The 27,270-nt window shown below is 41.4% G+C and overlaps 1 protein-coding gene across 45 annotated transcripts in view; it reads left to right on the top strand.

Annotated features, from left to right (window-relative positions):
* Positions 1-27,270, top strand: part of PTK2 (protein tyrosine kinase 2) — a 322,010-nt gene that overhangs the window by 226,113 nt on the left and 68,627 nt on the right. For all 45 annotated transcript variants that reach the window (XM_017962371.2, XM_021942917.1, XM_021942938.1 and 42 more), the window contains 4 exons: positions 10,811-10,926; positions 11,929-12,029; positions 16,124-16,213; positions 19,767-19,971. In XM_017962371.2, coding sequence (XP_017817860.1) covers positions 10,811-10,926; positions 11,929-12,029; positions 16,124-16,213; positions 19,767-19,971 — 512 coding nt within the window. The remainder of the gene's footprint in view (positions 1-10,810; positions 10,927-11,928; positions 12,030-16,123; positions 16,214-19,766; positions 19,972-27,270) is intronic.

Below are 27,270 nucleotides of genomic sequence, written 5' to 3'. Positions count from 1 at the left end.
CTCAATGCGGTTTTGTATGAATTGAGAAACTAAACGAAAGACACAAGGTCCGAATAAAAGAAGGAGAAAAATAGGTATTAAAGGACTAAGAATTGGGCGCACCCAGGACATCCAATTAGAGAGTGTCCAAGGGAGTTCAACGTTATTGTTTGCTTGATTGGCGAGTTTTTGGGCTCTATCCTTGAGTTTTTTTATGTTGTCATATGCAAGGCCAAATTTATTTAGGTAAAAATAACACTCTTCATTTAAAAATATACAAAGTCCTCCTTTTTCAGCAGTGAGTAAATCAAGGCCTCAGCGGTTCTGGAGGACAACTGCAGCTAAAGAGACAACCTGGGCTTGAAGAACAGACAAAGTTTGTGAGATATCTGTAACGCTAGCAGAGAAGTCATTAGAGGGACTGTGGAATGTTGTGGCAGCGGTTGAGATGCCTGCTATTCCAGTTCCGAGTGCAATAGTGGAGGCAGAAAGTCCTAGACCCACAAGTAAAAGGATTAGTGGGATGACTCTTTTTCGTTGTGTTGATATCACGAGGGGAACAGGCAGTTGTTTGTTCCCATCTGCAAACTGGATTTTGGGGTAAGGAAGACTAAAGTACATGTGCCCGTCCAGTTGGCAGGTAGGCACATGTAGGTGGAAGAGCCACATAAAGAGAAGAGACCTTGTGCCAGGCAGAACTGGAAATGTAAAGTGAAAAGGTGAGAGGGTGTCCTGACAGAGGAGTCCTGCACCCCAAATCCTAGAGCTCCAGCAAGGGCAACAGCTGTTAGAGGTTGTAATGGGGACTGATGGTGCAACTGCATAGAGGGAGGGGTTCGGTTTTCATGGTGTATGAGAAAGCTCGTAGTGTCTACAAGTAACCTTTCACTGCCATTCATGGGGCTGGGTATAAGCAAGCAAGAGGAGGGGCTAGGAGGAGATTCAGACAAGCTGGGGGAGGGTAACCAAGGATGGAGTGAGATGCAGGGTAAGTGTCTTCCTAAACAATAGTGACTGCCAGTGTTTTTGAGTTTGTCAGTAATGATAGAGGGCTTATCTGTAATGCGAAGTTGGAATGCTCCCATCTGTTTGGTAATGTGTGTGGCTGGGTTCTGGAGATAAAAAGGAACATTTGGACAGTGGAAGGTTGCCTAAAGGGATTCCAGGAGGCTGTTGTCGGGAGATGCATAAAGGAGCGGCAACGGGGATAGTTGTTTGTGTGGTTAGGGGTCCAAATATGGGGGGCGTGGAATTGACATAAGGAGAAAGGTGCCATAGGTAGATGCAGAGAAGTGTGGCAGCTTGTTGGTGTGAAATGTCTGGGGAGTTCTTACCAAAACTGTCTAGAAAGTAAAGAAGTTCCTCAGGCGGGTAAAGATGAGGACTTTTAAAGGAGGTTCTGAGGTGCAGGGAGACGGGAGAGGTAGCCCAGTCGGCCTGTAGAGTGGGGATGACTGTAAAAACAGGAAGAAAGGGAAATGCATAGCCAACAATTCTTTGCTAGAGAAGGATTGGAGGCAGTGAGGAGAGTGGGTGAGATTAATAGTATGTTGGAGGTAACTAGGGAGAGGTAGAGAGTGGCATAAGAATAGGAATGAGAATAAGAGTGAGTATAAAAGTAAAGAATAGAACTTCATCAGGGTGGGAGTATTGGAGGGTCCCTTGCCACTGAAGATCTTCTTTCTGTCCACTTCAAGAGAGACTTAAGGGTGGTGATTTGAGGTAAAACCAGGAGCCACTAAATACCAAGAGCCTGAGAAACTGAGGTGGGAAGGCCAAACCGAGGAATTATGTCTGTCAGAAGGGAGGAAATGACCGCAGTGGCCTTCTCAGACCCTGTGGGAAAGGCCTCTACCTATCCAGTGAAAGTGTCTACCCAGACCAAGAGGTATTTTAGTTTCCTGACTCAGGGCATGTGAGTAAAGTCAATTTGCCAGTCCTGGGCAGGGGCAAATCCCCAAGCTTGGTGTGTAGGAAAGGGAGGGGGCATGAAAAATCCCTGAGGGGTGGTAGTAGAATAGCAGATGGAACACTGAGAAGTGATTTCCTTGAGGATAAGTTTCCACGATTGCAAGGAAATGAGAGGTGCTAAGACATGGGCTAGCGGCTTATAACCTACATGGAAGAGGTTATGAAATGACAACAGAATAGAATGGGCCTGTGAGGCTGGAAAGAGATATTTTCCTTGATCCAAGAACCATTTGCCTTGTGTGGGATGAGATTGATAGGTGGAAGTTTCAGTGGGGGAGTAGGTGGGAGTGACCAGATGAGGAGAAAAACTGCTGTGAGGGATAGGAGTTGGAATGCAGCTGCTTTTTTAGCTACCTTATCAGCATAAGCGTTGCCCTGAGCGATGGGATCTGATGCCTTTTGACGGCCCTTGCAGTGTAAGACTCCAGCTTCCTTTGGAAGTAAAGCGGCCTTGAGAAGAGTTTTTATTAAAGAGGCATTAATGATGGAGGACCCTTGTGTAGTAAAGAAACCTCTTTCAGCCCATATACCAGCATGGTGGTGCAGGATATGGAAGACACATTTAGAGTCAGTATAAATATTGACGTGTAATTCCTTTGCAAGAGTGAGGGCTCAAGTTAAGACAATGAGTTCAGCTTGCTGAGAGGTAGTGGAGTGGGGCAAAGAGGTAATTTCAATGATAGATGTGGAAAATACTATAGCATAGCCTGCCTTTGCTGGTATGTGGCAATTAGGCCTGGTGGAACTGCCATAAATAAACCAAGTGTGATCAGGAAAGAAGGAGGAACAGGAAAGAAGGAAATGGAGTGAATGTCAGGTGGATCAGAGAGATACAGTCTTGGGGGTCAGGTGTGGTATCAGGAATAATGTGGGAGGCTGGATTGAAGTCCGGGCCAGGAACAGTGGTAACTGTGGGAGACTCAACAAAGAGTGAATACAGCTGAAGGAGCTGGAGAGCAGAAAGTATATGTGTCAGGTGGGAGGAAGAAAATAGATTTTGCAGGTTATAAGAACTGTAGAGAGTGAGTTGAGCATAGTTTGTGATTTTGAGGGCCTCTAAAAGTATTAGGACAGCAGCAGCCACCACACACAGACATGAGGGCTAGGCTAAAACAGTAAGGTCAAGTCGTTTGGACAGAAAGGCTACAGGGCGCGGTCCTGTCTCTTGTGTAAGAACTCCGACCACACAGCCCTGCACTTTGGCTGTGTGTAATGAAAAGGGTTGGGATGAGTTAGGGAGAGCTAGTGTGCGGGCAGCTTCTAGGGCTGTTTTTAAGGAACAGAAAGAGGAGTAGCAAAAGGATTTAGGATCTGTGGGGTCAGCGAGGTTTGGTTTTGTGAGTTTATATAATGGTTTTGTTAGGATGGCAAAAGCAGGTATCTAAAGGCGAAAGTATCCTACCGTGCCCAGGAAGTAAAGGAGTTGTTGTTTTGTAGAAGGGGTTGGGGTTTGGGAGATGAGCCGGACATGATCAGCAGGGAGAGCACGTGTATTTTCATGCAGAATTATGTTGAGATAGGTAATGGATGAGGAAGAAATTTGGTCTTGACTGAAGTAATGGGGGCTGTCCTTGAAGCCTTGCGGCAGTACAGCCCAGGTAATTTGCTGAACCTGATGGGTGTCAGGGTCAGTCCAAGTGAAAGCAAAGAGAGGCTGGGATGAAGGAATAGTAAAGAATAGTGCAAGGAATAGTAAAGAAAGCATGTTTGAGATCCAGAACAGAATACTGGGTTGTGGAGGGGTTGTGGAGGGAGGTATTGAGGATAGGAGAGTATATGGTTTTGTCACCACGGGGTGGATAGGCAAGACAATTTTTTTGATAAGGTGCAGATCCTGAACTAACCTGTAAGGCTTGTCTGGTTTTTGGACAGGTAAAATGGGGGAATTATAAGGAAAGTTTACAGGCTTTAAAAGGCTGTGCTGTAACAGGCGAGTGATAACAGGCTTTAATCCTTTTAAAGCATACTGTGGAATAGGATATTGGCATTGAGCGGGGTAAGGGTGATTAGATTTTAATGGGATGGTAAGGGGTACATGATCCATCGCCAAGGAGAGAGTAGAGGCGTCCTATACTTGTGGTTTAAGGTGGGAAGATACAAGGAGAGGATGTGAAGGAGGCTTTGAACTGGGGCAAAAGGCGGCATCGAGGTGTGTCTATAGCCCAGGAATAATAGTCAGGGAAGCAGATAATTTAGTAAAAATGTCTCGACCTAATAAGGGAGCTGGGCAGGTGGGGATAACTAAAAAGGAGTGCATAAAAGAATATTGTCCAAGTCGGCACCAGAGTTGGGGAGTTTTAAGGGGTTTAGAAGCCTGGGCATCAGTATCCACAACAGTTATGGAGGCAAAGGAGACAGACCCTTGAAAAGAGGGTAATGTGGAGTAGGTAGCCTCCGTATTGATTAAGAAGGGGATAGACTTACCTCCCACTGTGAGAGTTATCCGAAGCTCCGTGTCAGTGATGGTCCAGGAGGCTTCTGAGGCTATCAGGAAGCGTCAGTCTTCAGCCACTAAGGCGAGAAGATCTTAGAAGGAGACAGAGCCTTGGGCCAGTTGGACAGTCCAATCTCCAGTGGGGTCCCACACAGATGGGACACAGCTTAGGAGGAATCCCAGGCTGCGGGCATTCCTTGGCCCAGAGGCCAGATTTCCGGCACTTGCAAGATCCTGGGGGAGGAAGTCCTGAAGGAACGCCTGACTGCTGTGGCTTAGGCGTTTTGAAGTTTTTGTGTGCTGGAGATAACGGCTGGGGTTTCTCTCACAGCAGAGGCAAGTAATTGCAACTTTTCTCTATTATTGTACACCTTGAAGGTGAGGTTAATTAAGTCCTGTTGTGGGGTTTGAGGGCCAGAATTTAAGTTTTGGAGCTTTTTCTAATGTTGGGAGTTCACTGGGTGATAAAATGCATATTAAGAGTAAGGTGGCCTTCTAGCCCCTCTGGGTCTAGGGCAGTGAAACGTCTAAGACTTGCTGCTAAACGGGCCATGAACTGGGCTGGGTTTTTTACCTTGGATAGTTTCTTTAAGTTTGTCATAATTAACAGCTTTATAAGCTGCCTTTTTAAGCCCTTCAAGTAGGCAGGAAAACATATAATCTCACCTAGCTATACCTGGGGAATTGGCCTGATAGTTCCATTAGATAGTTCTAATGCCTTCCTGCAAGTCTGGCTCATGAAGTCAGTGGTTATCAGCGTGAGATTTGGCTAGAGAAGAAAACTCTTTCCCATTCATCTGGGGAGAGGGTAGAAGTTAGGATGACATTTAAGTCACTCCAGGTTAAATTGTAGGACAGAGTTAGATATTGGATTTCCTGTATATATTTAGTGGGGTCTGATGAGAAAGAGCCTAAATGCTGGCTGATTAGGGAAAGGTCCGATAGAGAGAAAAGCACATGTACCCTAACTGTGCCTTCAGCTCCAGCCACCTCTGTAAGAGGAAATTGTTGGGCAGGTGGGGGAGGGCTAGTCACGGAACGAGACTGTAAGCCAGACCAGGTGTGAGGAGGGGAGGCGATAGAAGGATTATAGGGTGGGAGAGCAGAGGCTGAGGAAGAATTGGGGCCTGGCTTGGCCTGGTGAGGAGCAGCCTGGGGAGGAGGGGAGAGGTCAGATGAGTCTGTAGAAAAGGATTCAAAGGACTCAGAGCTTGGGGTGGAGACTAAAGGAACAGACAGGAGAGAAAGAAAAAAGATTTGGGACAAGTCGCATTAGGAGCAGAGACTAGGGAGGGACCAAAGTGTAAAAGAATGCCTGGACGTCAGGAACCTCAGACCATTTGCCATTTTTTGATAAAAGTTATCTAGGTCTCGTGGGATGGAGAAATCAAAAGTGCCATTTTCTGGCCACTTATAACAATTGTTGAGTTCGTACTGGGGCCAAGCAGTGTTGCAGAAGAAAATAAGACACTAGATTTTAGGTCAGGCAAGAGTTGAAAAGGTTTTAAGTTCTTGAGAACACAGGTTAAGGGAGAAGAAGGGGGACTGGAAGGTAGAAGGTTGCCCATAGTGAAGGAGGCAAGTTTAAAGAGAAGGGTAGAGACACGGAGAGAAGGGGTGGGGAGCAGCCCTGGGCTGCAACGTGGGTGAGCAGCCAAAGCAGGGGTCCCCGCAATTGACTTGCCACCAAGGGAATGTGGGTGAATGACCAAGGCAAATGTCCCCACGGAGATCAGACACCAATGGAACGTGAGTGAATAATCAGAGAGGCATCCCCGCAATGATTAAACACCAAGGGAAGGGTGCCTTCTCGAGTTCGTGATCGGCACCGGAGTTTTGGGCCCACAGATAAAATGTGTCATCTTTCTCTCTACCAGAAAATGAAAGGAATTGAAATTAAGAGAAGGGAGAGATTGAAGGGTAGCACCAAGATTGAAAGGAGAAAGAGGCTGAGGGATAGTGAGAGAGGTTGGAGAAGAGAGTAAAAAGAGGCCGCTTTCCCCAATTTAAAATCAGTGAAGTGTTCCTTGGGCTGGTTGGTCAGAGGACCCGAGGTCGTAGGTGGATCTCTTCACGGAGTGAGGGTGAGGACAGGGGACTGGTCTCCCGAAGGAGTCCCGCTGTCCCAGGTTTCGGCACCAAATGTCTCACATGTACGTGTGAAGAGACCACCAAACAGGCTTTGTGTGAGCAACAAGGCTGTTTATTTCACCTGGGTGCAGGCGGGCTGAGTCCAAAAAGAGAGTCAGCAAAGGGTGGTGGGATTATCATTAGTTCTTACAGGTTTTGGGATAGGTGGTGGAGTTAAGAGCAATGTTTTGGGGACCGGGGGTGGATCTCACAAAGTATATTCTCAAGGGTGGGGAGAATTACAAAGAACCTTCTTAAGGGTAGGGGAGATTTTAAAGAACCTTTTTAAGGGTGGAGGAGATTACAAAGTACCTTGATCAGTTAGAGTGGGGCAGAAACAAATCACAATGGTGGAATGTCATCAGTTAAGGTTATTTTCACTTCTTTTGTGGATCTTCAGTTGCTTCAGGCCATCTGGATGTATACGTGCAGGTCACTGGGGATATGATGGCTTAGCTTGGGCTCAGAAGCCTGACAGGATGTATGTCATTAGGTTTTGGTTCCAAGAATGTGGGTATAAATATCTTCATCATTAAATTCCCAAAGCATCCCCTTATGCAGTACTGGCAGCAATATCTTTCCCAGCCAAGTACTTTATCAGGACTGGTAGCAGCAGATGGCCAAATGTTTTTGTTTTATTTTGTTTTCTCTCTGGTGCCATTGCCTAAAAAACTAGCCCATTGATCTGAGGATGAAGCAATCTTAATGGAGTTTGGGTAAATTAATGCTAAATTTAGGTAAATCTAAACATTTCCTTAATCTTTTTGGGAATTCACTTTGTAGCATCTTTTCTTTGAGAGACAAGTTCTCCCTCTGTTGCCCAGGCTGGAGTGTAGTAGCATAATCACAGCTCATTGCAGCCTCGACCTCCTGGGCTCAAGCAATCCTCCCCCCTCAACTTCCTGAGTTGCTGGGAGTACAGGTGCATGCCACCATGCCCGGCTAATTTTTTAATTATTTATAGAGATGGGGTTTCACTATGTTGCCTAGGCTGGTCTTGAGCTCCTAGGCTCAAGTGATTCTCCTACCTTGGCCTCACAAAGTGTTGGGATTACCTGGCTGGTAATACCTTTTAAACCAACTCGTTTAAATCACCGTTTCTTTTTTCTTTTTTTTCTTTTATTTTGAGACAGAGTCTTGCTCTGTCACCCGGGCTGGAGTGCAATGTAACAATCTTGGCCCATTACAACCTCCGCCTCCCAGGTTCAAGCACTTCTCTTGCCTTAGCCTCCTGAGTATCTGGGACTGCAGGCACGTGCTGCCATGCCCAGCTAACTTTTGTATTTTTAGTGGAGACAGGGTTTCACCATGTTGGCCAGGCTGGTCTCGAACCCCTGACCTCCAGTGATCTGCCTGCCTTGGCCTCCGAAAGTGCTGGGATTACAGATGTGAGCCACTGCACCCAGCTGTACTCTTTTAAAAATGATGACATGATTGTATATTTAGAAAACCCCATCGTCTCAGCCCAAAAATCCTTAAGCTGATAAGCAACTTCAGCAAAGTCTCAGAATACAAAATCAATGTGCCAAAATCACAAGCATTCTTATACACCAATAACAGACAGAGAACCAAATCATGATTGAACTCCCATTCACAATTGCTTCAAATAGAATAAAATACGTAGGAATCCAACTTACAAGGGATGTGAAGGACCTCTTCAAGGAGAACTACAAACCACTGCTCAGCGAAATAAAAGAGGAAACAAACAAATGGAAGAACATTCCATGCTCATGGATAGGAAGAATCAATATCGTGAAAATGGCCATACTACCCAAGGTAATTTATAGATTCAATGCCATCCCCATTAAGCTACCAATGACTTTCTTCACAGAATTGGAAAAAACTGCTTTAAAGTTCATATGGAGGCAAAAAAGAGCCCGCACTGGCAAGACAATCCTAAGCCAAAAGAAAGCTGGAGGCATCATGCTACCTGACTTCAAACTATACTACAAGGCTACAGTAACCAAAACAGCATGGTACTGGTACCAAAACAGAGATAAAGACCAATGGAACAGAACAGAGCCCTCAAAAATAACACCACACATCTACAACCATCTGATCTTTGACAAACCTGACAAAAACAAGAAATGGGGAAAGGATTCACTATTTAATAAATGGTGCTGGGAAAACTAGCTAGCCATATGTAGAAAGCTAAAACTGGATCCCTTCCTTACACCTTATACGAAAATTAATTCAAGATGGATTAGAGATTTAAATGTTAGACCTAAAATCATAAAAACCCTAGAAGAAAACCTAGGCAATACCATTCAGGACATAGGCATGGGCAAGGACTTCATGTCTAAAACACCAAAAGCAACAGCAACAAAAGCCAAAATAGACAAATGGGATCTAATTAAACTGAAGAGCTTCTGCACAGCAGAAGAAACTACCATCAGAGTGCAGGCATCCTACAGAATGGGAGAACATTTTTGCAATCTACTCATCTGACAAAGGGCTAATATCCAGAACCTGCAAAGAACTCAAACAAATTTACAAGAAAAAAAAACCCCATCAAAAAGTGGACAAATGATATGAACAGACACTTCTCAAAAGAAGACATTTATGCAGCCAACAGACACATGAAAAAATGCTCATCATCACTGGCCATCAGAGAAATGCAAATCAAAACCACAGTGAGATACCATGTCATACCAGTTAAAATGGCGATCATTAAAAAGTCAGGAAACAACAGGTGCTGGAGAGGATGTGGAGAAATAGGAACACTTTTGCACTGTTGGTGGGACTGTAAACTAGTTCGACCATTGTGGAAGACAGTGTGGCGATTCCTCAAGGATCTAGAACTAGAAATACCATTTGACCCAGCCATCCCATTACTGGGTATATACCCAAAGGATTATAAATCATGCTGCTATAAAAACACATGCACATGTATGTTTATTGTGGCACTATTCACAATAGCAAAGACTTGGAACCAACCCAAATGTACATCAATGACAGACTGGATTAAGAAAATGTGGCACATATATGCCATGGAATACTATGCAACCCTAAAAAATGACGAGTTCATGTCCTTTGTAGAGACACGGATGCAGCTGGAAACCATCATTCTCAACAAACTATCGCAATAACAGAAAACCAAACACTGCATGTTCTCACTCATAGATGGGAATTGAACAATGAGAACACTTGGACACAGGGTGGGGAGCATCACACACTGGGGCCTGTCATTGGGTGGGGTTGGGGGGAGGGATAGCATTAGGAGATATACCTAGTGTAAATGACGAGTTAATGGGTGCAGCACACCAACATGGCACATGTATACATATGTAATAGTATGTATATACATACATATGTTGTGCACATGTACCCTAGAACTTAAAGTGTAATTTTTAAAAAAAACTGTGAGTAATCGAGTGAACAGCTCTCTCACTTTCTCCAGAATACAGAAACAAATCAGTGCATCACCAACACTTGGAAACTCATTAAACAAGTTTTTGTGCCCCACCCCAGGCCTGCTGAATCAAACACTGGGCAGGGGGGGGCGGAGGAAGCACCGTGTGATTTCATCAGCTGAACATCTCTTCCTCCTCCACCCTACGTTTCCAAATCAAATAGAGTGCTGATTATAATTTCTTGTTCACAGTACTTTTCTGCTTTTGCTTTTGGAGAGTTTGCTAATTCTTCTGGCTCAAAAAATATGGCTAAATATTTCTCTCATCGATTATTTAGAATTAGGTATTGAATGTGTATGCCTTTCTTTGCCATGTTAGCATTTACCTCTATTAATGGTGTCAGTGGTAGCACAAACAAGTAAGTGCAGTGTGATAAATACCCAACATGACTGTTCTGCATCCAAGACCTCATGGGGAAGGAAATAAGAGAGAAGATTCCTTCTTGTTTCTGCTTTCTCCTCATTACATTATCCTCGTATCTTCCCAGAGCTACAATAAAGTTTGAAGTGGAGATAACTGACTGTATTAGCCTTGTTTGGATAGTAACTAGATCGTTTTTCTTCCAGTTATTATTATTTAGCAATAATTTGTACTGTGCTTTTATTCATTCCCTTGAAGCATATCTTTCTATATTTTTTAAGAAATTTGTCTCTAGTCAAAAAGATTTTAATTTCATGATAGGATTTCAAGTAAAAAATAATCTGAATCCAGAGTTTAAATGTTTCATTTATTATGCTTTATTAGAAGAGACTTGAGGCCATTCTAATATTATTAAAAATGCATTGAAAACAGCATTATTGTTGAATGTACCTTTTTGCTTTTGATTTCAATTCACTGTCACTAATTCTTTCTTTCTTTTTTCTTTTGGCCATTGTTCCAAAAGCTGAGGTCGTTTTTGCAAGTAAGGAAATACAGTTTGGATCTAGCATCTTTGATCCTGTATGCCTATCAGCTTAGTACAGCTCTTGCATATCTAGAGAGCAAAAGATTTGTACACAGGTAAGATACAGTCATAAATCTGTTAAGTTCCCTTCTGAAAAGTAGTGGTCAAGAAACAGGGACCCATTTGGACCGTCTTTGGACCCAGGGATCCCTTTGGTACCATTTTGTACCATTTCTACAAAATTGTATTCTGTATATCATTGGAATCTATTGTACACAGTTAATAGCAAGTCATGCTGCATTATGTCCTGTCAGAGTGAGATGCCAGGGCTTGTTAATACACAGTTACAGGATTTTTACAGACGTGGAGTTTAAACATTGTGATACTTTCAGGTCACTTATTCCTTACACAAACGCTATAGAGAGCCTGTACTTGGCAGCAGAGCAGTGAACATGTGGAAGTGGTCTCTGAAACGAATATTGTCCTGGAACTTCCCGGGACAACACAGCCTTATGAGTGACATCTGTTAGCATTCTGCAGAATTTCTGTTTATAGCCTGAGTCTCTGTTTGAATGCAAGTAAAGACCCTTAAAATTTGTTTGCCAAGTATCATATTAGAATTGGTGTTTTGTTATCCGGCATTAAAACAAACTTCATCCAAAAAAAAAAAGAAACAAAAACTAAGGCTCTGAAAAAATCAACTCCATCAGCAAAATCATTTAAAAGTTTTCAGAAGGCAACTTTTATCTAATGATATCCCTTCAGGAATGGCAGTGTTATAGGCCCCAGTTATATATCACTGTCTATCAGTTAATGCAATTGGTAATATGGTTTTATGAACAGTAATAAGGATTTTCATTATTTTAGAATAGACTTTGCCATCATTCAAAATAATCATTTATTAATGGGTAAATATCTGGCAAAAAGAATATATATGAAATAAATTTTGTGTGTGGGTATATATGAGATTTATTGTATATATCCTATAATATCATATAATCTGCTTGCATTGTATATAAGCTGTCTTTCAAAGTGCCTATTGGTATGTCTTTATCTACGAGCTTATAGGTTTGTTTTTCTTATTTTAAGTCTTACTGTCTCAAATTCTTCTTTATCAGGGACATTGCTGCTCGGAATGTTCTGGTGTCCTCAAATGATTGTGTAAAATTAGGAGACTTTGGATTATCCCGATATATGGAAGATAGTACTTACTACAAAGGTAAGAAATCAGAGCAGTACCTAAGAAATAGGCTTGGAATCTTTAACGTATTTCTAAAAACAGTATGTTCTAATACGTTCACCTGATCTTTGACAGAGATATAAAGTTAACTAAATGGAGGAAGCAACAGTCGTCTCAGTAATGGTGCTGGAGCAGTTGGACATCCGTAGGCAAAAAATATACCTCAATTTAAACCTCTGAATCCCATTTCAGATTAACTCAGAGTGGATTATGGACTCAATTACAAAATATTAAACTTTTAGAAAAAAACGTAAGAGTAAATATTTGGCATCTAGGCCTAGGCCAGGGATCCTTAGACTTGACACCAGAAACAACGATTCATAAAAGGAAAAAGTTGATAAACTGAACCTCATAAAAATTATAAATTTTTGTTCTGCCAAAGACCCCGTTAAAAGGATGAAAAGAGGAGCTGCAGAGTAGAAGATGTGTGCCAGCCACATATCTGACAAAACTATTATCTAGAATATAAAAGGAACTCTTAAAACGTAGTAAAAAAATGACACAAAGAATGCACTTAGAAATTGGCAAAAAAATAGGAAGGGACATTTCAGTGAAGAGGATATATGGATTGCACATAAGCATGTGAAGATGTAGATGTTCCACATCTGTGTCCATTAGGAAAATGCAAATTCAGAACACAATGAGATTACAGTACATACCTGTCAGTTGTTAAAGAATATGCTGGCGAAGATGCAGAGAAACTAAATTGCTGCTGGGAATGTAAAATGGTAGAGGCATTCTGGAAGAGAGTTTGGCAAATTCTTTAAAAATTAAGCATACAAGTATTATATGACCCAGGAATTGCATGTCTGGACATTTCTTCTGAAGAAATGAAAATTTGTACACAAATCCATACTCAAATGTTCATTGCAGTTGTATCTGTAATAGCCAGAAATTCAAATCAGCTCAAATGTCTTTCAGTCAGTAGACACGCCATCATCTTACACCAGATGCAGCTGGTTGTATCGATTGCCTCAGTGAAGGGGATCTGACTTAAAGATACGCAGGCTGCTAACTTCAGCACCTTGGATCCATTAGTTTGGTGGGATTTTTGTTTGCTTGCTTGTTTTGAGACAGGGTCTCGCATTGTTACTCAGGCTGGAGTGCAATGGCGCAAACATTGCTCACTACAGCTTTGACCTCCTGAGCTCAAGAAGCCCACCCACCTTAGCCTCCCAAATTGCTGGTACTACAGGCATGCGTCACCATGCCTGGCTAATTTTTTGTAGAGATGGGGTTTTGCCATGTTGCCTAGGCTGGTCTTTGATCAAACTCCTGGGCTGAAGCTATTCTCCTGCCTCCACCTCACAAAGTGCTGAGATTACAGGCATGAACCATCGGGCCCAGCCTCCATTAGTTTTTTTAACTGAAATCTAGCTTATGTCAGTTGTCTTTAATTTTGCCAATCTTGGAATCACATTGAATTGGTTCTTCAAATTATTACTGAAATAATATTTTTCTGAATAATGTTTTCATATTCCTAGAACTTTAAGGTTTAGATAAATCCATATTGTGCTATTAACACTGCTAATTATGACTACCATTTTACAAAGGCCAATTTCTTAGGGTATTTGATTTTTATATTGCAACAAAATGAACCCAGATTTTTACATGCAAAGCTAGTCTCTTATTTTAATCTCATAACTATTTTCTTTCCATATATCGTCTGTATATTATTGCCTGTCACTTTGATTTTTAAAATTCATTTTAAATTTTTATTTTATTTTATTTTGAGACAGAATCTCGCTCTGTCGCCCAGTCTGGAGTGCAGTGGCGCTGGCTGGGCTCACTGCAAGCTCCACCTCCTGGGTTCACGCCATTCTCCTGCCTCAGCCTCCCGAGTAGCTGGGACTACAGGCGCCCACCACCACACCTGGCTAATTTTTTGTATTTTTAGTAGAGATGGGGGTTCACCGTGTTAGCCAGGATGGTCTTGATCTCCTGACCTCGTGATCCGCCCACCTTGGCCTCCCAAAGTGCTGGAATTACAGACGTGAGCCACTGCACCCGGCCTAATTTTTTAAATTAATTTTTTAAATTAAAATTTTTTTATGACAGGGTCTTGTTCAGTCACCCAGGCTGGAGTGCAGTGGCATGAGCACAAGTCACTGCAGCCTCAACCTCCTGGGCTCAAGTCATCCTCCTATGTAGTTGGGACCACAGGCACATGCCACCATGCCCAGCCAATTTTTTTATTTTTTTGTAGAGATTTGGTCTCACTTTGTTGCCTAGGTTAGTCTTGAACTCATGGGCTCAAGTGATCTTCCCACCTTGGCCTCCCAAAGTGCTGGGATTACAGGCATGAGCCACTGTGCCCAGCTACCTGTCACTGTTTTTAAATGATCCTTTGATATATGAAAAGAAGATCAGTTGTTTATTCATTATAATTATTTAGTCATTTAACTTAAAAAAGACAAAGTCAGCTTTTCACTATTTTTAAATACATTTTATATCCAGCTTTGATCTTAACTGTCCCAAGTCCTAGAATTCCAATAAAGAGCTAAATTCCAAGTAGTATGATGTCCAAATTTTCGTATCATTCGAACAGCATTTTGAACAGGCAGTTGACAAATTCACACAAATATTTTCTCAGAAAGGTTAATAAGTACACATTCCATTAGGCTATAGAAATAAGTGCAAACTCCAAATAGAGATTCTTCAAAATACTCCTCTTTCTAGGAATTCTAATAGTCTTCAGAGGCAACTCATTGCTTACAGAAGAAAGTCCAGACCCTTGACATGCTGGCAGAGCCCAGCTGCTCATGCTCCATGCTTTTCTGAATCAGGGTGCTGTTCCTGTGCCCTGCTCCCTTAACCAACCCCTTCTGCTCTTACATCCTCTCCCTGCAGCCTTCCCTGGTCATCCTCTCAGTCACTGTTTCGTCTCCACTTTCAGGACACTTGGCATGCATTCACTATCTCTGTTACACCTTGTACCAAATTTGAGTATACTTCTGTCTGCCTTTTAGAATGAGAATTCTTTGAAGAAAAGGACTCGAGATTGTTCATCTTGAGAACTCAGCAGTCGAGGAAATGTTTACTAAGGTTTTGAGTGACTTGCCTTTGTGGCACAAAGAAAACGTTTAGGTCTGAAAAGGGAGCTGATTTCAGGCTTCCCTAGAGAAGTCCTTCTCAACCCATTGCCCCTTCCTGCTCCTCACATGCCTGATTATTTGTGGAGTCTGCGTTGGTGCATTCACCTAGTGGCTAACATATGTTTGTAATTCCCAAAATCAATACTCAAGGTGCTTTCATAGTCATTTGAGGACATGCACAGAGCAACAAAAAAATTGAGTATTCCCTAATACCGAAATATGCAGCTGAGGTTCAGCAAGGCCGCAGTCTCTCCCTTCTGTCGCAGCCAGAGGTGGGAAGACAGGGTCAGGGCTGGGAGGGAACGGCACAGGGCAGAGCCAGCAGCTCAGGCTCTGGTGGTTGGAGAGGTTTGAATCCCAACTCTGGTACCTGTTAGTGGGGCAGTCTTGGGCAAGTCACTTAACACATCTGAGCATCCTTTTCTAAAGGAAATATAACCTACCAGAATGAGTTGTTTGATGAGTTAAGATTGTAATCTATGTGAGATACGAATATATGTGTACATATTTCTCCTGAGAGCAGTGGTTCTGTGTTTGCAACCACTTTATATAACATTAACTACCACCAGTGAGGATCGACTATATATTATTTATTATTAGCAGGATATGTATATAGCAAGCATTCTAAGCTACAGATAAGTATCTCTTCTGTAAATTGTGGAATCTTACATAATGGAGTTGCACCTAATACCTGCACCTAAACCCCTGGTAAACTGGGGTTTGCTCTCCCTCCCTGTTCTTTGCCTCTCTATAGAGAGAAGGACATTAGTATTTTATTTATCTACCATCTAACCATTCCTCACCCCTAAGTGACCTCAAAACATAAAGGAAATGAAAAGTAGTTCTCCCAAAGAAATGGAAGATTCAAGAGGTCAAATAGTTAAAGCTTTTTCCTTTGATACTGAAAATCTCAGCTTGCTCTGTTAGATTCTTAAGCAGATAACAAGGAAAATTTATTTTCTAAAATTAATCTTCTAGCTTCCAAAGGAAAATTGCCTATTAAATGGATGGCTCCAGAGTCAATCAATTTTCGACGTTTTACCTCAGCTAGTGACGTATGGATGTTTGGTGAGTATTCTTAAAAGTTTTGTATTATTTAAAAATTATATTTCATATGTTATACAAAAAAAAATCTCTCTTTGGAATATGTAGGTTGATTTGCCTTCCCTAACCTGATCATCTCCTCATCAGACTTCTTTTGATTAATTTGACAATAAATAGCCTGGCGTCTACTGTGCATCAGCTTCTGGGCACAGCTTCCATAAGGGTCCACAGTTCTGATTGTCCAGCTCCTTCCATCACTCTTCTTTTCTGTTGCCCTTTGCTGTCTCTTCTTTCCTCACAGGGGGATATTTTGCTCATTTCCTTCTTTCTTTCTCTCTCTCCCTTTGCCGTCTAATTCATTCTTTTCATATGAATGACATTAAACAGTAAACACCTGGCCCCTCCAACCCTGAGTATCTAAAATTCTACCTTGTCTCTTTATTCTGGGGTCCAAGCTCCTTCCTAACCTATCTCAAGACTTGGAAGTTTGATCCTTTGTTTTCTGTAGCTTCTGCTTTTTTGATAATCTCATTTGTTCTTCCTCACCTGCTGTAAGGTCATCATTCTCCTGCTCTGTGGTTATTGAAATTCCTTCTAGCTGGTGTAAAAGTGTGGCTCTCATTTATTCTTTGCTACTTATTTAAAATACGTTATCCAAATTTTAAAATTACTCACTATTTTTAACATGAATGGCTCTTCCCTCGACCCCACTCTTCATTTTTCTTGGTGTTATTCCTTCTACCCAGAATGCCTTATCCTTATACCTTCTTCTTCCAGTTGAAATCCTACCTAACCCTCAAGGTCCACCTTAAATGTCCTTGAAGCCTTCCTCTTCCTTTCTGTATATTTCCTACACTTTCTCTCTTTGTCATAACACTCATGTTGATTCTGTGAATAGACTTGTGGACATGTTATCTCTGCTAAATTAGAAACTACTTTGGAGGAGATGCCCTGTTAAGATTATGTACCTTTTTTCCTCTTATAAATAAAAATAACTGATCAAGTATGTGTTCTTATGTTTTTTCTTCTGTTTACTTACTGTTGATTCTTAATCATCGTTTAATGTCCCAGTAGATAACTAGGTGAAGGAAGGAACTTTCAAATAGAACAGGATATGGCATGACATGATTAGAAAAAGCTCTGAAGTCCAATTGATGTGGTTCAAATCCCAAGGCCTTGATTATTAGCTGTGTAATCCACAGAGCAAGTAACTTACCTTTTCAGAGAAATTTCATGTTTCAAAACTTCTAAGATGCCTGTTTTTTTACATGTTAACATTTCTAGAACTGGAGTGTATCTTAAAATCAGTGGCATTTTACAGTCGGTAATAATTGGAGGCATTTTTTAATGTAGTTATACTTGCTTTCACTCATGTGGACTTTGTTTTGTTAATATTGTTACTGTAGTGTCTGAATGACTTTGAAAGAGCTCTTTTGGTAAGCATAAAATAAAAATTCTAAGAGGGAAGAAAGAATTGTATCACACTTTAGTTTTCAACATTATTCTCCCTTTTTTGGTCATATAAACTAATGATGTTTCCTATAATCAGTGGATGTGATTTTTGTCAAATGTGATATAATGCAGTATTTAAAGAAACATAACATAAGGTTATTGTGAGGATTAAGGGTAAGATATGAGGCTGGGCGTGGTGGCTCATGCCTGTAATTCTAGTACTTTGGGAGGCCAAGGAGGAAGGATCACTTTTAACCCAGGAGTTCAAGACCAGCCTAGGCAACATAGCAAGACCCCATCTCTACAAAAAATACAAAAATTAGCTGGTTTGGGTTGCGTGTGCCGATAGTTTCAGCTACTCAGGAGGCTGAGGTGGGAGCATCACTTGAACCTGGAAAGTGGAGGCTGCAGTGAGCTGTGATGGAGACTTTGTCTCAAAAATACATGTATTTGTAAAATGTCTAAGAAGTGTGCCAGGAACACATTAAGTTCTCCAGAAGTGATACCCAGTGTTGCTACTACTGATGATATTGTTGTAACTTCTTGTGAGAAAAGCAGTACTAAGGCATTATGTTTGTCAGGTACTCTTTACATTGAAATTCTTGGATTCTTGGCTAAGTTCAGAATCTAATTCACATCAAGATGGTAATATGCCTTGCTTCCTTTGAGGCAGATTTCACTCTAGGTTCTAAAGATGCAAAAATAAAGTCACAGTTCCTTTCTTCAAGGCATCAGTTGTACATTGTTTTGTGATAGAAGTAGATTTGAAATGACAGAAACTTTTCCCAGAGGAAAAGCATTATAAAGAACTACATTACAAATGTACCTACAAAGAAGAGAGCTTGTGAGGAAGGTAAAGGGATGTTTTTGGTGTGTTCCACAGGTAGCAAGAAGCCCAGAATAACCAAGTGCAGAGCAGTGATGATAAGGCACTAGGAGAAAACATCCGCCCTTTACACCACCAGTTCTCTCCATTTCCTTTCCATTGGCATTGTATGTTCATTGCCAGTTTTAGGTTTCTTGTTTGTTTTAAAGGTGAATTTTTAAATTTTTTTTTAAATTTTAGATTCAGAGGGTCCATGTGCAGGTTTGTTACATGGGTATGTTGCACAGTCCTAAGGTTTGGGCTTCAGTGGAACCTATCACCCAAATAGTGAACATAGTACCCAATGGGTAGTTTTTCAACCATTACCGACCTCGTTCCCCCCCTGCTCTTTTATTCCCCGGTGTCTGTTGTTTCCATCTTCATGTCCATATGTATCCAGTGTTTAGCTCCCTCTTATAAGTGAGAACATACAGTGTTTGGCTTTCTGTTTCTGTATTAATTCACTTCAGATACATGACTTTCAGTTGTTTCTGTGGTGCTGCAAAGGCCATGGTTTCATTCTTTTATGTCTGCATAGTATTACATGGCATGTATGTACTACATTTTCTTTATCCCATCCTAAAGGTGAATTTTTAAGGATTATTCAGAAGATACTGAGAAAGTATTGGATTTCCCAAGGGTAGAATGCAAGTAAACTTTTTGCGGTCACACTGTGGCATTTATAGACAAGATGACTTGAAGCCCAAAGAAGTTCACATCTTTCCTGGGGGAAAACAGTGACCAGTCCATGAATCAACCAGATAATGACGCCTTTATGCACTCTAGATAAGAAGAGGCCAACCTTGTTAAGGGAAACTTTAAGGAATCTTAGTTTTCCAAAAGCATAAGACTTAACTAGTATTTTCTTTATTGGACCTCAGGTCAGCTGCTCTAATTATAAACAGGTGAGACTGAAGTGGGGCAGATTAAAATTCATCGTTTCCTGAACTAGTTCATTAAGCCACGAAGTACCACTGTAGCTAGTGGGCAATTTTCTAATAGTGTTTTTCTAGAGAAATAAACTGAGAAAAATTATAGCATTTTCCTTGATAATAATTTAACATTTCATTATTTACATCATATTAAATCATTAGGTTATTCTTATTTTATACTAGAGTGAATATAATGCTGCTTTGGTAGATAACTTGCCCATTACCTCCCAGCTGGTACTCTAGTGCCTAGAAAAACGATTTTCTTGGAACCTGGGAGTTACACTCTTCATACTGAGCTCACTGTTGTGTTTTCATTCCCACTTGACAGGTGTGTGTATGTGGGAGATACTGATGCATGGTGTGAAGCCTTTTCAAGGAGTGAAGAACAATGATGTAATCGGTCGAATTGAAAATGGGGAAAGATTACCAATGCCTCCAAATTGTCCTCCTACCCTCTACAGCCTTATGACGAAATGCTGGGCCTATGACCCCAGCAGGCGGCCCAGGTTTACTGAACTTAAAGCTCAGCTCAGGTAGGAGTTGGCGGGAGAGAGGGCCTGGGGGTGGGGGCAGATTATGCTGCTTCTCCTCCTTGCAGTAATAGCATTTTAAGGTCATTATATCAGTATGTCTAAGGCCGAACTATTTTTCATTCAAATGCAATTACTTCTAAAATTGATTTGCATTTCTTTTTACCTTGCTAGAGTCTTAAGTAAATTATATCTTTAAAATTTTAATAAAGCTCCAATTATGGTCAAATCTCTCTCCCCTAGCTTCTGACTTAGCATGGCTTGCAAGATCCATAATAACATAGTCCCTAGTTACCTCACTCATCTCATCTAACACAACCCTCTATCTCTATCTCCCTCACACTTTATGATCCAGCAATACCTACTTATAATTCTCCTAACACAGCTCACTGCCTTTTCACATGCTGTCTTCACTCCCAGAAATCCCTTTCCTGACCTTGGCCACCTGTAAACTTTTATTCAGTTTTCAGAACCCAGCTCAGATGTTACCTGCTTCAGGAGGCCTTCCTAATCAGCCCTGCCCCGAAAGAGATAGTTATTCCTTTGGCACCTTTTGAATACTTCTGTTTTTATATTTAAAACATCCATTGCTTGTTCAGGTGCCGTTTTGTGGCTCCTACTTTGTGCCAGGTACTGTTAAACCCCTGGAGGAAGCACGAAGGGACATTAGTGTGCTGAATCCCTCAGAGAAGCATGTGCATACTCTACCCTGTTGCCTGGCCTGGAGAGGTTCTTGTTTGCTTGTCTGTGTCCCCAGCTATACTCAGAGCTCTTGACGGGCATCATTGTGTCTTACTGATTTCTGTAGCCGCAGTGCCAAGCATAGGATCTGGCACCATATAAGTGCTCAATAAACATTTGTTGAATTGAATTGAATTGGAGTCTAGAATGAGACTTAATACTGTAATAAACAAGATATTGTAATATAACACATAGGCATGAGAAGCTTTATTATATAAACAATACCATGGTTCAGTGTGTGCTGTGTTACCTGTTTTCACACTTGGGGACTTCCTCGATTTTACGTGAGTGTTTATGGGTTTGTTTTTCATGCTGTATTTTAGTCTTTTTCCTAAAAATCATCAACTACAGCGTCCAGGCTTTCACCATCTAGCCCAGCCTTCTCTCCACATGTTCAAGCTGTTCAACCTGCTAGACAGGATTCCTTTTAAGGAGAATATTTCAAAGAAGAATTAAGACCCATAGATAGAAGCACAAAGGATTCATCCAGTCTGAAAATGTTTGCTAAGCACCTTTGTTATTCTAAGCTAGGTTCTGTGGGTTCAACAGTGAACAAGACCCAATCCCTGCCCCCAGAGAGTTTAAAGTCTGGTGGAGGAGACCGAGGTATCACCGGTTATTACAATACAGTGAGCACCACATCAGAAAGACCAGCCACACTCTTGGTCTCCGTCCCCATAACTCTCACGCGCTGGCCTGGTTCTACTTTTCAAGGCCCCATAGAACAACCCTACTCTGCCTTTCACACGATAGGCCTTCAGGGTAATTCTAAACAGCTTCCTTACCTCCTCTTAGCTTCTTCTAGCCAAAAATCTTCAGTTCCTTAATTAATTCTCATATAACTTAACTGCCTATTCTCTCACTTTTACAGCTGGTTTTTGGACATGCTTTATTGCATGTTTTGCTCCTATTTGTTCCTCCTTGATCCTTCCTCAGGATTTGACAGTTTCTGTCCTTGACATTGTTCCTCTCTGATACCAGTTCTATCATCCTACCTCCCTGGCATCTCTTTCTACCTCACTGACTTGCCATCTCTCCCCCATTACTATGAGTATTAACTGAATTTCTGTTCTCAGCCTCTTACTTTCTCCCATTTTCTCTCATTACTCTTCCTGGATGTCTGACCCATTCACACGGCTTTGCTTCTCACCTCTCTCTGTCTGTAGTTCTGGTCCTGCCCTTTTCTCAAGTCCCAAACTTACATTTTAAATTGCTGGCTGGGCATCATGTTTATCCAGAAAGCAAAGCTGTTACATTCTCCTCTAAGCCAGCCCTTCCTCCTCACTTCCTCCAGGTTGGAATAGTGCCTTTATCTTCGACACCATCTTGGAGTCATGCTTCACTCCTTGTGCACACCCCCCATCCTCCATCCCGCGCTCTTCTCCCATCTGTCTGGCATGACCAGCTTAGTCAATCTTCCTGAACTGTCACTGGAAAAATAACTCCTCTGGTCAAAACAACTTTCAGTGGGGTTTTGTCACCTTTCATGTTTGGTTAAAGGCTTCCACGGTAACATTTAGGCCTCATTACATTATGGCCTGAGATTGTCTTCCCATCCCTTTCACACATGGTAGCTAAACTAACCCTCCTCTCAGCCCAGAATGCCTCCTTCACTTGGGGAGATCCTACCCATCTTTCTCGGCTTCTTTCATGCACTGGGTCTTCTGTGACTTCACAGCTGACTAGCCTCCACCCTCTGAGTCTCCAAAGCTCTTTGTTCTTATCAGGCTTACCCTATGCTGCCGTAGATGGCTGCAACCCGTGTTCAATTCAGTTTGATAAACACTGTTGAGCACCTACAGTAGCTGAACCTGGTGCTAGTCACTGGGGCAAAGATGACTAAAACACTTTTCCTGCCCTCGAGGAGCTCACAGTCTAGTATGTCTCATCCCCTACTAGACTGAAGCTCCTTGAGGACAGGGATGGTCATACTCACCTCGGTGTTGCCTGAACCTCCAGGCCAGGAACCTAGCTAGCTAGATACAGAAAGGGTCATCCAGGCACTGAGTTCAAGGCTTAGAACATATGAGTGATTCTTAACATTAAGGAATGCGCCACTGAGGTAAATTATCTCCAAAAAGTATCCAATACATATTTTTAGAACTACATATAATTACTTTAAATATGTACCTGTAGTATAATTTATGGATATCTTCTTATATACTACTAGCACAGGTAATTCAGCATTCATTCATTCTGCGTTGTTCTGTTCTAGAAATGGTGTTTAACTTTGCATTTTGAACATATATAATTGGGCTACCAAATAGGCCACCATTTTATATTATAAAATGTAACTATATAATATAATTGCTTACTTGAACATTTACATATAACAGTATATCACAATAACTAAATAGGTTGCTAATTTTTTCAAAATTTTTATTATTTCCAGGATTTTAACAAAAAATAAGTTTGGATAGCCCTTTGGTAGTTAAAAACCATGGTAGTTAAAAATGTTTCCCAAATCCCATTCTTCTTCTTGACCTCGAAAGAATTCTCCTTCCCTAGCTCGAAAGAATATTTGCAAGTAGACTCAAATTACTGTGGGATTCCCCTTATCTTTAACTGGAGTGTATGTGTGTGTATTTTATTTTGTTGAGGCGGGATCTCCTCTGTTGCCCAGGCTGGAGTGCAGTGGCACCATCTCCGCTGCCTGCAGCCTCCACCTCCCATGCTCAAGTGATTCTCCCACCTTAGCTCCCGAGTAGCTCAGACTACAGGCATGCACACCACACCACCACACCCAGCTAATTTTTTGTATTTTTGGTAGAGATGGGGTTTCGCCACGTTGCCCAGGCTGGTCTCAAACTTCTGAGCTCAAGCAGTCCGCCCACCTTGGCCTTTCAAAGTTCTGAGATTGCAGGCATGAGCCACCATGCCCAGCCTTGTATATTTGTTTTTGACTATATTAGTTGAGAAGTGATTTTTGGTATGGAACCTTTTGGGCAAACTCATAGGAAAATCACCTTGGTCATACTTTGATGAGGTGATGTCTATGACTCAAGAAAACTGTCCTTCCTACATCCTGTTTATTCATAGGTATTAATTCATTGAGAAGTAGAATGAGATTAACCTGCAAGTGGTCTGTTGTCAAGTATAAAAAATTCCTCAATAGGAATACCTTTAATTGATCAATACTGAAATTTTCTTATAATGCATACTTTAGCATTTTTGTGCTTTATGACTGTCAGGTTATAAGAGCGCACTAAGTATTTTTTGAGTGAGCGCACTAAGTATTTTTTGCCTGGGCGCGGTGGCTCACTCCTGTAATCCCAGCACTTTGGGAGGCCAAGGCGGGCGGATCACCTGAGGTCAGGAGTTGGAGACAAGCCTGACCAACATGGTGAAACCCTGTCTCTACTAAAAATACAAAAATTAGCCGGGCGTGGTGGCAGGTACCTGTGATCCCAGCTACTCAAGAGGCTGAGGCAAGAGAATCGCTTGAACCTGGGAGGCGGAGGTTGCAGTGAGCTGAGATCGCGCCATTGCACTCCAGCCTGGGAGACAAGAGCTAGACTTTGTCTCAAAAAAAAAAAAAAAAAAAAAAAAAAAAAGAAAGGCATTTAACTGCTGATTAATTCAGTTAATTCTTTGTGAGGTACTATGACAGGGAAACCATAATAAACAGCTTTAGTATTTGCCTTTTTGCAGGTATGTTCAAAAATAATATGTCCCAACAGTACTCTTCTTGACTAAGGTGTTGGTACCACTATTTTAAAAAAGAACATCAGCTTTATCTCAGATTAGAAAAATATTTTAGGTTAATATTAAAATTCTTAAATATATTTTAGGCAAATTAGGGCAGTAAACAAAATTATCACTTTAAAATTTTGTGTTATGATTTTTGTATATTTTAAAACTTTTTATTGGTGTTTAATAAACACACCAAGAAGTGACAGTTTACTGGATTTCCACCAGTTGGATACAGTGTGTCACCAGCATCCAAAATGAAAGTACTACCAGCATCCCAGAAATCTTCCACATGCCGCTTTCCAATCACTGTTCACCCTCCACGGGTAACCTCTATCTTGACTATAGATTGGTTCTGCTTGTTTTTGAACATGATGTAAATGGTATCAGTCAGTACTTCATATATATATAATTTATTTTACTCAACAGTTTGTGGGATTAATCCATATTATTCATGTAGTTATACTCAATTCTCATTGTTGTGTAGTGTTCCATTTGTGAATATACTATAGTTCATTCCACTGTTGGTGAAAATTTGTACACTTCTAATTTGGGGCTCTCAAGAATATTGCTCTGTAAGTTAGATGATATAGTAAGTGGTACATAAACAGATTTACCTGATGCTTTATGTTCTAAAGAACACCAGTCTTGTAAGTATCACCTTGGAAAACAGTCCCTGATTTTGAACTGGTCTTCCATCATTGAGCTCTTTAGGAATATTTTTAGAACCAGTACCATGTGCATTGATAGCAAGTCTCCATCCTCTACAGTTAGCTCTTCTAGTTATAACATTGAAATAGCTAGTAGTTATAGAACAATTTCTGTTGGCAGGCATTGTGCCATGAACTTTTATACACTATTTCACCTTAATCCTCACAGTCCTGGGACATAGAGATAGTATCTTCATCGTCAGTTTACGATGATGAGGAGACTGAAACTGTGTGGTTAGGCACCTGACAGAAGGACACAGAGCTGGAATTCACCCGAGTCCAGAGCTTGAGCTATAAGCTGTCATGCTTTACTGACTGCCTTGATGTTTATTGGCTAGAAGTCATTAAGTGTGCCTGCCATTTTATGATTTGGACTGGTGAGCAGGTGGTTAATATTGGTTAGTTAAAAAGGAAAAAGAAAAAAAAAATACTATTACAGAGAATTCCTGCAGCTGATTTTCTTACATTGTTTCAGTATCAACCGAAGTCCTTAAAGGGAATGGCAGCATCATTAGCAGATGCACAGAGGCCCTACCCACAGGCTTTGAGGGGGACAGGGCTTCCTTGTGTACTTTCAAAGTATTTTCTTACTGGTGTTACTTGTTTTATTGGCATATTTTGAGTGTGTTGTATTTTGCTGCTGTGGAACACAATAATTTCACATACATTGGGGAGCAGGTTTGGAAGTTTTGAACAAGTCACCTAGAGTTGACTTCAAGCATATCAGAGCCAAACCATGGCACAGTGTCATCCAGAGAGCCTGCTGGGAACTGCTTGTATACAGAGCTTTCACTCCAGCTGGGGGGTGTTGGAGGTTTTTGTTTGGGGGTTTTTGTTTTTGATTTTGTATGTGTATGTTTCTTTTGGTTTTTGATTTCTAGTTATTTGTCTTAACCATGTGCTGTCATGTTTTGCTTCTTAACTTTATCAAACAAAACCAGCCTTTGGGAGAATGTTTGGTCAGGGCTATAGCTTAGCTCAGCATGGGTGCAGACAGATTTTCTTACTTTTTTTTCATATCACTTCTCAGTATCATACCTAAGTGAAGTTGCAAGGCATCTAAGGAACACAAACTATTTCAGTTGATCTGTGAGACTGCCAGTTCAAGCTATTATAGCAACACCTTGAGAGTAAATGGGCATGTGTGCGTGTGTAATTTTTCAAAGAATGTTTAAAAGATTGTGTGGCCTTGGGCAAGTTACTAAGCCTCCCTTGTAAGAGCAAGATCACAAATATACTACCCATATTCTCAAGATTAAATAAATAATCTGGCCAGTCTCAGTGGCTCACACTTGTAATCCCAGCACTTTGGGAGGCCGAGGCCTGAGGTCAGGAGTTCAAGACCAGCCTGGCCAACATGGTGAAACCCCGTCTCTACTAAAAATACAAAAAAATAGCCAGGCATGGTGGCAGATGCCTGTGAATCCCAGCTACTCAGGAGGCTGAGGCAGGAGAATCGCATGAACTCAGGAGGCAGAGGTTGCAGTGAGCCGAGATCGTGCCGCTGCACTCCAGCCTGGGCAACAAGAGCGAGACTCTGTCTCAAACAAACAGATAAATAAATAAATAATCCATGTCCATTGCTCATGGTAAGCACACACACTGTGTTAGCTAATTTAGAAGTAGGTAGTAGTAACAACAAAGCTTTCCTTGAAAATCCAGAAGGGACCTGGCAATCTTAGAGTACAGAAGAGTTATCAGTTATAGTTAGACATCCTTAAAAATATATAGTTATTTGTATTTAATTTTAAGGTAACCAGTAACAGAATTGTGCAGAATTATGAGCTTTGGAATGACAGATCTCACTTTGAATCCTGGCCCCACCACTTTACCGTCCTTGGGAAACATCTTTAGCTTTTCTTTTCTTTTTCTTTTTTTTTTTTTTTTGAGATGGAGTCTCGTACTATCATCCAGGCTGGAGTGCTGTGGTGCAATCTCTGCTCACTGCAACCTCCACCTCCCCTGGTTCAAGCAATTCTCTTGCCTCACCCTCCCGAGTAGCTGAGATTACAGGCGTGCACCACTGTGCCGGGCTAATTTTTTTTGTATTTTTAGTAGAGACAGGGTTTCGCCGTGTTGGCCAGGCTGGTCCTGAACTCCTGACCTGAAGTGATCCACCCTCCTGGGCCTCCAAAAGTGCTGGAATTACAGGCATGAGCCA

Source organism: Papio anubis, chromosome 8 (assembly GCF_008728515.1).
Source record: "Papio anubis isolate 15944 chromosome 8, Panubis1.0, whole genome shotgun sequence".
Classification (NCBI taxonomy): domain Eukaryota; kingdom Metazoa; phylum Chordata; class Mammalia; order Primates; family Cercopithecidae; genus Papio; species Papio anubis.
The sequence above is the reverse complement of the archived record's forward strand: the minus strand, read 5'-3'. Positions and strand labels throughout refer to the sequence as shown.